The sequence below is a fragment of the Dryobates pubescens genome, chromosome 6, assembly GCF_014839835.1.
Source record: "Dryobates pubescens isolate bDryPub1 chromosome 6, bDryPub1.pri, whole genome shotgun sequence".
NCBI lineage: Eukaryota > Metazoa > Chordata > Aves > Piciformes > Picidae > Dryobates > Dryobates pubescens.
The window spans coordinates 20,856,678-20,870,690 of record NC_071617.1 but is presented as its reverse complement, the minus strand read 5'-3'; the positions used below and the strand labels follow the sequence as shown (position 1 = coordinate 20,870,690).

At 45.8% G+C, this 14,013-nt stretch overlaps 1 protein-coding gene across 1 annotated transcript in view; it reads left to right on the top strand.

Annotated features, from left to right (window-relative positions):
* The window catches only part of PLEKHG1 (pleckstrin homology and RhoGEF domain containing G1), a 147,981-nt gene that overhangs the window by 129,825 nt on the left and 4,143 nt on the right, over positions 1–14,013 (top strand). The window contains exons 17-18 of the mRNA XM_009897061.2: positions 5,251–5,469; positions 7,662–7,778. Of these exons, the coding sequence (XP_009895363.2) occupies positions 5,251–5,469; positions 7,662–7,778 (336 nt within the window). The remainder of the gene's footprint in view (positions 1–5,250; positions 5,470–7,661; positions 7,779–14,013) is intronic.

The following is a 14,013-nucleotide window of genomic DNA, read 5'->3' as shown; positions in this document are numbered from 1 at the left end:
AATTTTAAGTACCACAATGCACCCCTTCTATACAATTCCATTGGCTGCTAATGCTATCCATCTGTTTCAGTGAGCGCTTTTCAATGAGGAATTAATTAATTACACATACCACAGGTGCCAATAGGTACGGCTTTATTTAATATAAAAGGCAGACAAGGCTGCACCATAGCACTGCAAGGCACAAAACCCCAAAGCAAGGCACAACCCCGTAAGTTACCCATCCAGGCAGGTGCCTCCGCAAGACCAAATCATGTCTCGTTGGATTGGAGAAGCGGCAGGCCGTGCCAAGTAGTGATATTCAAGTTTTTTAAGGGACCTGCGTCCTGTGACGTTGAGCCAGGACAATCACAGGAGGCTGGGTCTTAGGGCCAAGGCCCCTCCCATATTTCTTAATTATGTTATGTAACTTCTCACCCTACTGCTCATGCGCACAGCCCACTTATGGGGTTGCACCCCCCATGCCTTCCTCATCTTCATCTCCCTCAGGTCCATTAGCAGTCAAGTGAGAGCTTGAAGGTTTTTCACAGTCCTCTCAGGTTGTCAACACATTCAATACATTCCTATCCCTGCTCTGTTTCATAAACAAAGGGGCCTACAGATATGTGTTATCCGTTACCCTTATCGTGCACCTGGGAGCTTCTGATCAAACACTAAGCATTCCCAGATGCCCTCAGGCAGCTGGGCACAAGCACCAGTTATTCCCAGGCACCCCTTGGCAGCTGCCTACCTCTAATCAAACTCCAATTAACTCTCACCTGCTACACCATCTAACCTAAACCAGTATCTACAATAATACGTAAATAAAGTTCATAGTCCATTCTGGCTATCTCAGATGTAGATGATTTAAAAGTTCAAAACCCAGGAAATAAGAAAACAGTTTGTCTCTTTGCAGACAAAATGAAGAAAAGGAGCAGGGACTCTCAGGTTACTCAGGGCTCTCAGGGTTTGTGCACCATAGATTCCTCATGGATTCTTCCTTTGAGCGCAATGTTATGTTTGTACAACATTCTGAATTTAACCTTGCTCAACTAATGTTAGATTTCTTTGTGGAATACAATGAATTTCACTATTCTCTTGCATTACCCAGTAAGTGTGGCCAGGACCTTCAGCATAAACCACCCCTCAGACAGGTTTGGCCTCTCCTGTAGGAGAAAATACCCAAACAGTTTCCCCTAACAGATTCTTTTCTTGAATAACAGGAACTTTATCACCTTCTACCTTTCATAACAAATCTGATTGTGCAGGTCCAGCTGGATGTACTGAACCTCTACTATTTACCAACCAGGTTGCTTGTGCTAGGTGTTTCTCCCAGTTTTTCAAAGATCCACCCACCATGGCTTTCAGAGTGGTTTTCAGCAAACTGTTGTAGCATTCAGTTTTCCCTGCATAGTAGGGAATGTGGAATATCCACTCGATGCTGTGCTTTTTTGCCCAGTTCTTCACAAGCTTGTTTTTGAAATGAGTTCCATTGTCTGACTCAATTCTCTCTGGAGTTCCATGTCTCCACAGCATTTGTCTTTCCAGACCAAGAATGGTGTTAAATGCAGTTGAGTGAGGAATAGGCTAAGTTTCCAACCATCCATTGCTTGCCTCTACCATAGTAAGCACATACTGTTTGCCAGATCAAGAACAAGGTAGAGTGGCATAATCATTCTGCCAGGCCTCACTGTACTTGTTCTTGGACCATCTCCCACCATACCACAAGGGCTTGATTCGCTTTGCCTGCTTAATAGCAGCACAGATGTCACAGTCATGTATGACTTGCATGATAGCATCCATGGAAATGTCTATGGATCTGTCACGAGCCCCCTGGTTTGCATCTCTGCCTTGATATCCTGATGAATCATGAGCCCACCGAGCTAAGAACAGTTCACCTCGGTGTTTCCAGTCAAGATTGAGATCAGAGTTTGCATCTACTTGAGAAACTCTTGCAGCTAAATCTGCCTGATGGTTGTGTTGCTGTTCCTCAGTAGCTTTGCTCTGAGGAATGTGAGCATCAATGTGTCTCACTTTCACTGGTATTCTCTCAATGCGAGCAGCAATGTCTTGCCACAGACCAGCAGCCCAAATAGGCTTTCCTTTTCTCTGCCAACCATTCTTTTTCCAGTCCTTTAGCCAACCCCACAGAGCACTGGCTACCATCCATGAGTCAGTGTAGAGATAAAGCTTTGGCCATCTTTCATATTCAGCTACATTGAGAGCTAGCTGGACAGCTTTTACCTCTGCAAATTGGCTGGCTTCACCTTCTCCATCTTTAGCCTCTGCAATTCTGTGTGTTGGACTCCACACTGCAGGCTTCCATCTCCACTTGTTTTCAGCAAGATGACAGGAACCGCCTGTGAAGAAAGCATATTTCTTTTCATCATCAGAAAGGTCACTGTAAGGAGGAGCTTCCTCAGCATGAGGAAACCTCCTCTGGAGGTTTTGTGCAGTCAGTGCCTTCTGGCCAATTTGTGATCATTTCCACCAGACCAGGCCTTTCAAGATTTCCCATTCAAGATCTCTGCATTATCAGAGCCATCCACTTAGACCATGTGGCATCTGTCACATGATGTGGTGAAGAAGCTTTATCTGTGAACATCCAATTCAAATCTGGCAATCTGGGAGCTAAAAGAAGTTGTGACTCAGTTCCAATTACTTCAGAAGCAGCTTTTACTCCTTCATAGGCAGCCAGTATCTCTTTCTCTGTTGGAGTGTAGTTTGCTTCTGAGCCTTTGTAGCCACGACTCCAGAAACCAAGTGGACCACTGCATATCTCACTTGGAGCTCACTGCCATAAGCACCAGGTTGGACCATTGTCACTTACAGCCATGTACAGAATGTTCTTAATGTCTGGACCAGTTGAAACGGGTCCCAAACCCATTGCATAGACTACTTCTCGTTTTATCTGGTCAAAGGCTGCTTGTTGCTCAGGACCCCACTGGAAATTTTCTCTTTCGAGTCACATCATAGAGAAGCGTCACAATCTGTCTGTATCCAGGAATGTGCAGTCTCCAAAATCCCACTGTTCCTAAGAAACATAGAGTTTCTTCCTTGTTGATGGGATTTGCCATGGTAGAGATGTTCTTTATCACATCCATTGGAATGTGATGGTGACCATCCTGCCACCGCACTCCCAGAAACTGAATCTCTCTGGCAGGTCCTTTCACCTTGTCTCGCTTGATGGCGAAACCTGCACGCAAGAGAATGTTACCTTTCTCAAAGACTTCCTCAGCAGTTTTACCCCAGGCAATGATGTCATCGATAAACTGGATGTGTTCTGGAGCACCACCTTTCTCCAAAGCATCATGGATCACTGCATGATAGATGGTTGAACTATGAATCCATCCCTGGGGCAAACAATTAAAGGTGTACAGTATGCCTCTCCAGGTAAAGGCAAACTGAGGCCTGCATTCCTCTGCTATGAAAACAGAGAAGAAGGCATTAGCAATGTCTATGGTAGCATACCATTTGGCCTCTTTGGATTCCAGCTCATACTGGAGTTCCATCATGTCTGGTACAACTGCACTCATGGATGGAGTTACTTCGCTCAGGGCACATAAGTCAACTGTCAGATGCCATTCTCCATTTGGCTTTCACACAAGCCAAACTGGACTGTTGAAAGGTGAATGTTTTACTGATGACATTCTGACCTACCAATTGACAAATCAAGTTTTGAATGGGCACCAGAGAGTCATGGTTGATTCTGTATTGTCAGTGATGCACAGTTTGAGAAGCAACTGGCAGCTTCATGTCCTCTATCTCATGTTGTCCCACAACTGCAGATTCATCTGAAAGTTCAGATCTAATAGACAACTTCAACTTTACTTCATCAATTTCTACAGTTGCTATTCCAAAAGTCCATTTGTAACCCTTAGGGTCTTTGAAACGCCCTTCTCTTAGAAAATCAATTCCCAAATACAAGGTGCATGTGGTCCTGTTACAATAGTATGTTTCTTCTACTCTTTCCCAGTTAAGCTAATGTCAACCTGCAACTTAGTCAACTCCTGAGATCCACCAGTGACTCCCAGAATAGTTATAGGCTCTGATCCTTGATAATTTGATGGTGTTGCAGTGCACTGAGCTCCTGTGTCAACCAAAGACCCATACTTCTGAAATCTTGAAGTGCCAGGCCACTGAATGTATACATCCCAATAGATTCTGTTATCTCCATTATCCTTTTCCTTCCCCTGTTGGGAGGCAGGGCACCCCTAATTGGTTTGGCCTAGTTAGAAATGGCCTTCTAGGAGGATGTCTGTTTCTAACAGCTGAAACTTTTATCTAGAAGAAGAAGAAATGAGATCATCTCCCTTTGCCAATTTGGATATGGAGGTTTTTAAATTCCTCCTTCTGCTCTTTCATGCAATTCTTTATCTCTCCAGACTCTCTCATGACATAGAATAGAATAGAATAGAATAGAATAGAATAGAATAGAATAGAATAAGCCAGGTTGGAAGAGACCTTCAAGATCATGGCATCCAACCCATCAACCAATCCAATCCAACCCACCTAAACAACTAAACCATGGCACCAAGCACCCCATCAAGTCTCCTCCTGAACACCTCCAATGATGATGACTCCACCACCTCCCCAGGCAGCCCATTCCAATAGGCAATCACTCTCTCTGTATAGAACTTCTTCCTCACATCCAACCTAAATCTCCCCTGGTGCAGCCTGAGACTATGTCCTCTTGTTCCGGTACTGGCTGCCTGGGAGAAGAGACCAACATCTGCCTGTCTACAACCTCCCTTCAGGTAGTTGCAGAGAGCAAGAAGGTCCCACCTGAGTCTCCTCCTCTCCAGGCAAAGCAACCCCAGCTCCCTCAGCCTCTCCTCATAGGGCTTGTGTTCCAAACCCCTCACCAACTTTGTTGCCCTTCTCTGGACACGCTCCAGCAAGTCAACATCCTTCCTAAACTGAGGGGCCCAGAACTGGACACAGTACTCAAGGTGCAGCCTAACCAGTGCAGTGTACAGGGGCAGAATGACCTCCCTGCTCCTGCTGGCCGCACTGTTCCTGATGCAGGCCAGGATGCCTTTGGCCCTCTTGATGAGCCCTCGTGACTGAGGAGGGATTTTTTTGCATATATTTTTTTACTTCTAAATATTCTGTAGAAAAGTACAGATTATTCTACTCCTTTCTTTATAAATCTTATTGTAGTGCATCTAACTGAATAGAGCTGAAACATTGTCTGTTAGTAAGACAGTGTCTTACTGAAATATATCATCTCTGTTAACTTCTAATCAAAGTTTTGTGGTGTTTTTTTTAAAGCGAATCAGTATTGAAGGAGCCCTGTTATCTCAGGCCACCAAACTAGGATCAAATGAAGTTTTGCTGAATTCTAGAAAAAAGGTTCCATTGGAGGCAAGTGGGCTGGAAAGCCAATTTCAAGAGTCCATTGAGCCAGCATACAGCAGTGATCAGGATGAAATTCTTCAGACTTCTGCTATGGAACAGATCGATGCTGATGATGAAGAAGAGTCTGAACAGGTAAGACATAAAAGAAGGGAAATGAAAAGCAGGTAAGAAGGAGAGAAATAAAATCCTTTTTTTCTTCAGGAGAATAAAAGAGGTATTAAAATTATCTGCAAACCAGCAAGGAGGCAGGAATATATTACAAATGTTTACAACTTTCTCTCCCTAGAAATATTTTTATTTAGACCTCATGAAATGTAAAAGTACCATGTGTACAGAGGAAGAAATCCCCATTTCTTGAAAGAGATTTTACTTAGTCCTTTGCAGTCCTCAAACCTAATTCTGAAATAAAGCTATTGCTTTTACCTGTTGCACACACCTGACCTTTCCTTGTTTCTCCAGTTCATACCGTGAAAGAAACCTTTCTAGGCCTCATGCAGAGGTAGTGTCTTCAGGTCTCCAAACAAGAACTTAACCAATTTTAAGTTAAGATTCAGGCACAGCCATGTGTAATGTGATGTTTCACAACCTGTAACTGCTGGCAATAGCTAGGAACATGTGACCTTCAATATGAGAATTTGTAAGTAGATTTCTGGAAATGAGAATCTTTATCTGTTACTGCTGTACAGTAGTACAGCAATACATTCTACACATTTCCACACATCACAGAATCATAGAATTAACCAGGTTGGGAAAGACCTTTGAGATTGTCAAGTCCAACCTATCACCCAACACCATCTAATCAACTAAACCATGCACTAAGTGCCTCATCCAGTCTTATTTTAAACACTTCCAGGGGCAGTGAATCCACCACCTCCCTGGGCAACCCATTCCAATGGCAAATCACTCTTTCTTCCTAATATCCATCCTAAACCTCCCCTGGCAGAGCTTGAGACTGTATCTTCTTGTTCTGTTGCTGGTTACCTGAGAGTAGAGACCAACCCCCACCTGGCTACAACCTCCTTCAGGTAGTTGTAGACAGCAATAAGGTCTCCCCTGAGCTTCCTCTTCTCCAGGCTAAACAACTCCAGCTCCCTCAGCCATTCATCATAGGGCTTGTGCTCCAGAACTCTTATCAGCTTTCTTACCTTTCTCTGGATATATTCCAGCATCTCAACATCTTTCTTAAACTGAGGGTCCCAGAACTGGACACAGTACTCGACGTGTGGCCTAACCAGTGCTGAGTACAGGGGCAGAATGACCTCCCTGCTCCTGCTGGCCACACTGTTCCTGATACAGGCCAGGATGCCATTGGCCTCCTTGGCAACCTGGGCTGGCTCATGTTCAGCTGGCTGTCAACCAATACCCCCAGGTCCTTTTCTGCCTGGCAAGATCCATCCACAGAGCCCTTCTACCCTCTAACAGATCTATACATGCCCCAAACTTGGTGTTGTATGCAAACTTACTAATGGTAGACTCAATCCCCTCATCCAGATCATCAATAAAGATATTGAATGGGATCCGGCCCAACACTGATCACTGGGGGTCAGCACTAGTGACTGGCTGCCAACTGGAAGTAGCACCATTCACCACCACTCTCTGGGCCCAGCCCTCCAGCCAGTTCTTAACCCAGTGAAGAGTGCACCTGTAGTACTTCTGAAACTCTAGTTTTGAAATGTGACTACATTTAGATAGTCTACACCCTCATTTTGGTGTAGTTGTTGCTGAGGTCATATCCTGGTGTGGTCCATTTTTTGTGAATTATCCAAACTCTGTTATTGAAACTCCTTTTGAGTTTTACCTTGCATTTCCTCTTTGAAATTACACTATTTGCATTGTAAAATTTGATAAAAATTGTATCCCCTATCAGTGTAGTGCAGTGTCTTGCAATTCTCTGTCTTCCTGACACGAGGAAGTACAAAAGAATGAGTAAGTGCGAAAGAATATCACTATAAAAATGTATATTAGTAGCATAGTGTCTAATCCTAGTTGTGGCAACAATCTCAGATTCTCTGTGTTCCCATCATGTGTGCCCTTCACTCTGAGTTAACTTCAACACTGTCCAACACATAACTTTCTGGCCTTCTGTTTGTTGTTTTGGGTTTGGTGTTTTTTGGTGGAGGAGGCTGTGTTGGTTGGTTGTTTTTTTCTGTATAGGCTGGGTGACAGCATATTTTTCAGTTGAGACCTCCTTCTGGTGTTCAAGACTATGGAGTGATAGTGAGGCTATCCCCTCCCCTTTTTAATACAAAACAAATTTTTGAAACTGTACCCCAAAAATGTGGCTTTTATTACCTCTCCTTTGTGCCTTTTTTTTTTAATTACAGGGAATGCAGCAAAACCCACTGCAGAAATCAAAAGGGGGAAGAAAAAGACTAAATAGTCAAGCTGCTGAAAATGTTGAAAAACGGAGAAGTGTTAATCTCAACAAGTGTGATACACAGGTATATCATTATTATTTTACTTCTAATTTGGTATGTCTAAGAAATTTGTATTTTTCCTGTATCTTCTACTTATAGCATGCTTTATTATTCATATAATTGAAATATTCATCTGTATGATGAATATACTGACCTCAGCTAGCAGGTCAAGGGAGGTGATTTTCTCCCTCTGCTCTACTCCCATGAGACCCTACCTGGAACACTGTGTCCAGGTCTGCAGCCCCTGGCACAGGAAGCACATGGAACTGTTAAGAGGATTAACTGAGGGCTTTAAACTAGGTTTGAAGGGGGAGGGTGACGAAACTAGTCCCTCCAGAGGTTAACTAGAGTCAGTGGTGAAATCTGCAATGCACGCAGTATGGGTAACAAATGAACTGGAAGTCTACAACGTAGTTGCCATTACAGAAGCGTGGTGGGATGATTCACACAACTGGAGCAATGCACTGGATGGTTATAAGCTCTTTAGGCGAGACAGGCAAGGGAGAAGAGGAGGAGGGGTGACCCTGTATATTAGGGAATCTCTCAACGCCAGAAAACTTGAGGTAAAGGATGAACAGATTGAGTGCCTGTGGGTCAAAATTAGAGGGAAGGCTAACAAAACTTACATCCTGGTTGGAGTCCGTCATAGACTACCCAAACAGGATGCAGAAATAGATGAAGTATTCTACAAGCAGCTGGAGGTCATCTCAAGACCACCAGCTCTTGTTCTTCTGGGTGACTTTAACCTGCTAGATACCTGCTGGGAACTTTAACCTGCCAGATATCTCCTGGGAACTTTAACCTGCCAGATATCTCCTGGGAACTTTAACCTGCCGGATATCTCCTGGGAACTTTAATCTGCCAGATATCTGCTGGGAATTTTAACCCACCAGATATCCACTGGGAAGTTAACACAGCAGAGAAGAGGCAGTCTAGAAGGTTCTGAGAGTGTATGGAGGGCAGCTTCTTGGCACAGCTGCTATGCAAGCCTACCAGGAGTGAGGCCCAGCTTGATCTGCCCTTCTCAAATAGAGAAGGGCTGGTGGGAGATGTGATGGTAGGAGGCTGTCTAGGGTGCAGCAGTCATGAAATAGTGGAGTTCTCAATATGCAAGGAAACGAGGGAGGAAAAGAAAAACCCTTACCTTGGATTTCCAGAGGGCAGACTTCAGATTATTTAAGCAACTAACCTGGAGAGTACCTTGGGAAGAAGCCCTTAAGAACAAAGGGGTCCAGGATGGTTGGACCTACTTCAAACAGGAGCTCTTGAAGGCACAAAACAGACTGTGCCTATGTGCCGAAAGATGAGCCACCAGGGAAGGCAACCAGCCTGGATGTGCAAGCAGCTCTTGAAGGAATTAAGGGGAAAAAAGAGGGTGTGTCGCCTTTGCAAAGGGGGGGAGGCAACTCATGATATGTTTAAGGATGTTGTTAGATCATGTAGGAGAAAAATTAGAGAGGCAAAAGCCCAGTTAGAGCTTAAGCTGGCCTCTGCTGTGAAAGACAATACAAAGCATTTTTATAAATACATTAATGCTAAAAAGAGAGGCAAGAAGAACCTCCACTCTATATTGGACCTGAAGGGGAACATTGTAACTAAAGATGAGGAAAAGGCTGAGGTTCTAAATACCTTCTTTGCCTCCATTTTCAACAGTAAGGCAGGAAGACTTCAGGATAACTGGCCACCTGAACTGGTAGATGGGGTCAGGGAGCAGTATATTCCCCATGTAATCCAAGAGGAAGCAGTTAGAGACTTGCCGAGTCACTTGGATACTCACAAGTCCATGGGACCAGATGGGCTCCATCTTAGGGTGCTGAAAGAGCTGGCAGATGAGCTGGCCAAGCCACTCTCCATCATTTACCACCAGTCCTGGCTCACTGGAGAGGTCCCAGATGACTGGAAACTGGCCAATGTGGTGCCCATCCAGAAGGGCCAGATGAAGGAACCTGGAAACTACAGGCCTGTCAGCCTGACCTCAGTGCCAGGAAAGATGATGGAGCAGATCATCTTGAGTGCAATCACAGCACACCTGCAGGATGGCCAAGGGATCAGGCCCAACCAGCATGGATTTAGGAAGGGCAGGTCCTGCCTGACCACCTGATCTCCTTCTATGATCAGGTGACCGCCTGGGGATGTGGGGAGGTCTGTGGATGTGGTCTACCTGGACTTCAGCAAGGCCTTTGACACTGTCCCCCACAGCAAACTCCTGGCCAAGCTGTCAGCCTGTGGCTTGGACAGCAGCACTCTGTGCTGGGTTAGGAACTGGCTGGAGGGCCGAGCCCAGAGAGTGGTGGTAAATGGTGCCACATTCAGCTGGCAACCAGTCACTAGTGGTATGCCACAGGGATCAGTGCTGGGCCCCATCCTGTTTAAAATCTTTATTGATGATCTGGAAGTGGGGATTGAGTCCAACATTAGTAAGTTTGCAGATGACACCAACCTGGGGGGCAGGTGTTGATCTGTTAGAAGGTAGGAGAGCTCTGCAGAGTGACCTTGACAGACTGGCCAGATGGGCAGAGTCCAACAGAATAATACATAGAATAAACCAGGTTGGAAGAGACCTTCCAAGATCATCGCATCCAACCCATCAACCAATCCAACACCACCCAAACATCTAACCCACGGCACCAAGCACCCCATCAAGTCTTCTCCTGAAAACCTCCAATGATGGCAACTCCACCACCTCCCCAGGCAGCCCATTCCAATGGGCAATCACTCTTTCTGTATAGAACTTTTTCCTAACATCTAGCCTGAACCTCTCCTGGTGCAGCCTGAGACTGTGTCCTCTTGTTCTGGTACTGGCTGCCTGGGAGAAGAGACCAACATCCGTCTGTCTACAACCTCCCTTCAGGTAGTTGTAGAGAGTAATAAGGTCACCCCTCAGTCTCCTCCAGGCTAAAATGAGGTTTAACGCATCTAAGTGCTGGGTTCTATACATTGGCCACAACAACCCCATGCAGTACTACAGGCTGGGGTCAGAGTGGCTGGAGAGCGGCCAGGCAGAGAAGGACCTGGGTGTACTGATTGACAGCCAGCTGAACATGAGCCAGCCGTGTCATCCTGGCATCCTGGCCTGCACCAGAAATAGTGTGGCCAGCAGGAGCAGGGAAGTCATTGTGCTCCTGTACTCAGCACTGGTTAAGCCTCACCTTGAGTACTGTGTCTAGTTCTGGGCCCCTCAATTTAAGAAGGATAATGAGATACTTGTATGTGTCCAGAGAGGGGCAGTGAGGCTGGTGAGAGGTCTCGAGCACAAGCCCTATGAAGAGAGGTTGAGGGAGCTGGGGTTGTTTAGCCTGGAGAAGAGGAAGCTCAGGGGAGACCTTACTGCTGTCTACAACTACCTGAAGGGAGGTTGTAGATAGGTGGGGGTTGGTCTCTACTCCCAGGCAACCAGTGACAGAGCAAGAGGACACAGTCTCAAGGTGTGCCTGGGGAAGTTTAGGCTTGAGGTGAAAATTCTTCACAGAAAGAGTAATTGGCCATTGGAATGGACTGCCTAGGGAGGTGACTGAGTCCCTGTCCCTGGAGGTGTTGGAAAATAAAGATTGGATATGGCACTTGGAGACATGGTTTAGTTCTCAGGAGGTGTTAGATATTGGGTAATAGGTTGGACTTGATGATCTCTGAGGTCTTTTCCAACCTGGTTGATTCTGTGTGACTGTGTGAGTGGGTCCACAGGAGGGCTACAAAAAGGAAGAGGGCTGGAGCACCTCTCCTGTGAAGAGAGGCTGAGAGAGCTGGGTTGTTGAGTATGCAGAAGAGAATGCTTGAGGGAGACCTTATAGCAGCCTTTCAGTATTTGAAAGGGGCCTACAACATAGCTGAAGACAAGCTTTTTACAAAGGCATGTAGTGACAGGATGCAAGGGGTAATGGCTTTAAACTGGAAGAAGCTAGATTTACATTAGACATAGCAAGACATTCTTTCCCATGAAGGTGGAAAGGCACTGGAACACATTGCCTAGAGAAGTGGAGGTGCCACCCATCAAAGTGTTCAGAGACAGGCTGGATGGGGACTTGAGCAACCAGCTCTAGCAGGGGAGGTGTCAGTGCTCATGGCAGGGGTGTTGGAATTAGATGATCTTTAAGGTCCCTTCCAACCCAAATCATTCTATCATTCTATGATTAAAGACTATTGTTTGGGGGTTGGGTTTTTTTAAATAAAAAAGACTCAAAACAAAACAACCAACCAACAACAAAAAAACCACAACTCAAAGAACAAACACAACTAACCAAACCCATCAGCATAGGCTTAAGCCAAAAAGAAATCGTCTTCCCTCTTTTTCCCAACCTCTGGCCAAGAACTGTGATGAAGAGGTTATTAATTTCTGAACATGAAATATGAATTAGCTAAATATTAATTTATTAATTATTAAAATTATTAATAACTAATGAATCACTATTTTTTATATGTATATAGATTCTAGTGCATGATTGTGAAATACATCCCATAAGTGGTTTAATATTTACGATTTGGACCCAACTGGAATATTTACAGAATTAATTTCTATTAATATAATGGAGGGTGCAATTCTGCCACTTGTCCACCAGGAGGCGATGCGACAGGACGTTGGCGGCTGCTTAACTCTATACAGAAAGTATTACAATGTGTCAGAAGCTTGAACTGGATATGTCAGGCTGCTAGGCGCGGGTGCTTTGAACTGAATGTTAGCGAGTGGAAAGCACATGGAAGATACACCGTGTTCTTTGTTTGTAGCAAGATTAGATGCTAGGCTGCGGCAGGCTGCTGTCACCGCGCTGGCTCTTGGGCTGGTCCGGATGGCAGCCGTGGGAGCAACCTTCTCCCTCCCGCGGCAGCGAAGAGGGGGCAGAACATAGGCTAGCTGGTAGGCAGGCTCCCTTCGTAGGACTCAGGCGACTCCCTCCGGAAGGCAGGGAGCGGTCCTGCGGGGTCGGCCTGGGAAGGCCTGTAGGGCTGGTCCCTGGATGGGGTCGGCCCTCATGTCAATGGCCTTCGGGGCTGGTGAGGATGGCCCCTTGGAAGAGGCTGTGTGGAGCGGCAATTTCCTCTTTGCTTGGCTCAAAGGGCTGGGCGGGACCTTCTCGGAGTGGTCCTGGCTGTGGAGCACAGGGCATGAACGGTGCTCTAGATTTCCCTGGGGTTCACAGGGCACGGAGTGGTGGAAATGGTGGCTCCTCTTCTCTCCCACAACGGCAGGGTCATGCAGGCATGTGGCTAGGTACTGGTCCTGCTTTATGCGAGCCGGTACGCACGGTTGTGGCTTGCCAGTCTGCTGCCTAAGGCCGAGGCAGAGGCTGCCGGTCTTGGCTAAGTCCCTTTCCCGTCAACTGGGCAACCTTACCCTTGGGGGTCCAGTCTTCTTGAAGACACGGCGGGCTCTTCTTCTGACTGGTGAAGGGTGGCAATACAACACTGTAGCTTCTCAGGCTTTCAGTGAGGGTCCCTTCTCTGGAGACTCTCAGGGCTGAGGCTTGATGGGCCTGCCCAGATGCTGGCTTCTCCTGTCTTGCAGAGGCCGCTGGTTTGCTTGCTTGTAGGAGAGAGAAGACTTACTAACAATGGCTTAATAGCAAAGGCTATGGCACGTAGGCAGAGAGCTTGTTAGCTCAAAGAAAGAGAAATAGGACAAAGAGAAAGAGGACAACTTGTTTATAAGTTGGGATAATACTTAAAAGTTTCTTGAGCCTGGATTTGGCCCATGGGCACTCTCATAAACAACCAGTTTTAACCTATAGAAAGCATGAAGCTAGAATTATGCCCATACTTGGTAGTGGCACAACCATCCCATGGGATGAGTGCATGCAGTTGCTTATGCCGCCTGGCTGACGCCTTGGCCTTTGTTCCCCTCAGGAAAGGAGGGGGTTGTGTCCATCCACACATGCTGGGACAAGTTTCAGTATCTGGGGGCATAATTCTGGGCATATGTGCCTTCACCACAGAAACATCTACAACATCCTTCGTGTTAGCATTGGCAAGCATGTGGCCTTGCTGTAAATTAGATCTGCTAACTGAACTGGATGAAAACTTAATATAAAAAGCAAATTAAACTTTCAGTGACATATAGTAGAGAGCATAACATACCTTCCTGCTAGGACTGTAGGCAAAGGGAAAGAGAGGAGAATAAAACTGTGGCACAAATCCAGAGTCAGATTAGCTTAATCCAACTGTGAAACTGCAGAGTTAGCATAAAAGGTTTAATCTAGCTCCTGCCAAACATGTTTGCCTTTAATTACTCATGCCTGAGCATGAGCCAGTGTCTTGTATTTGAATTAGG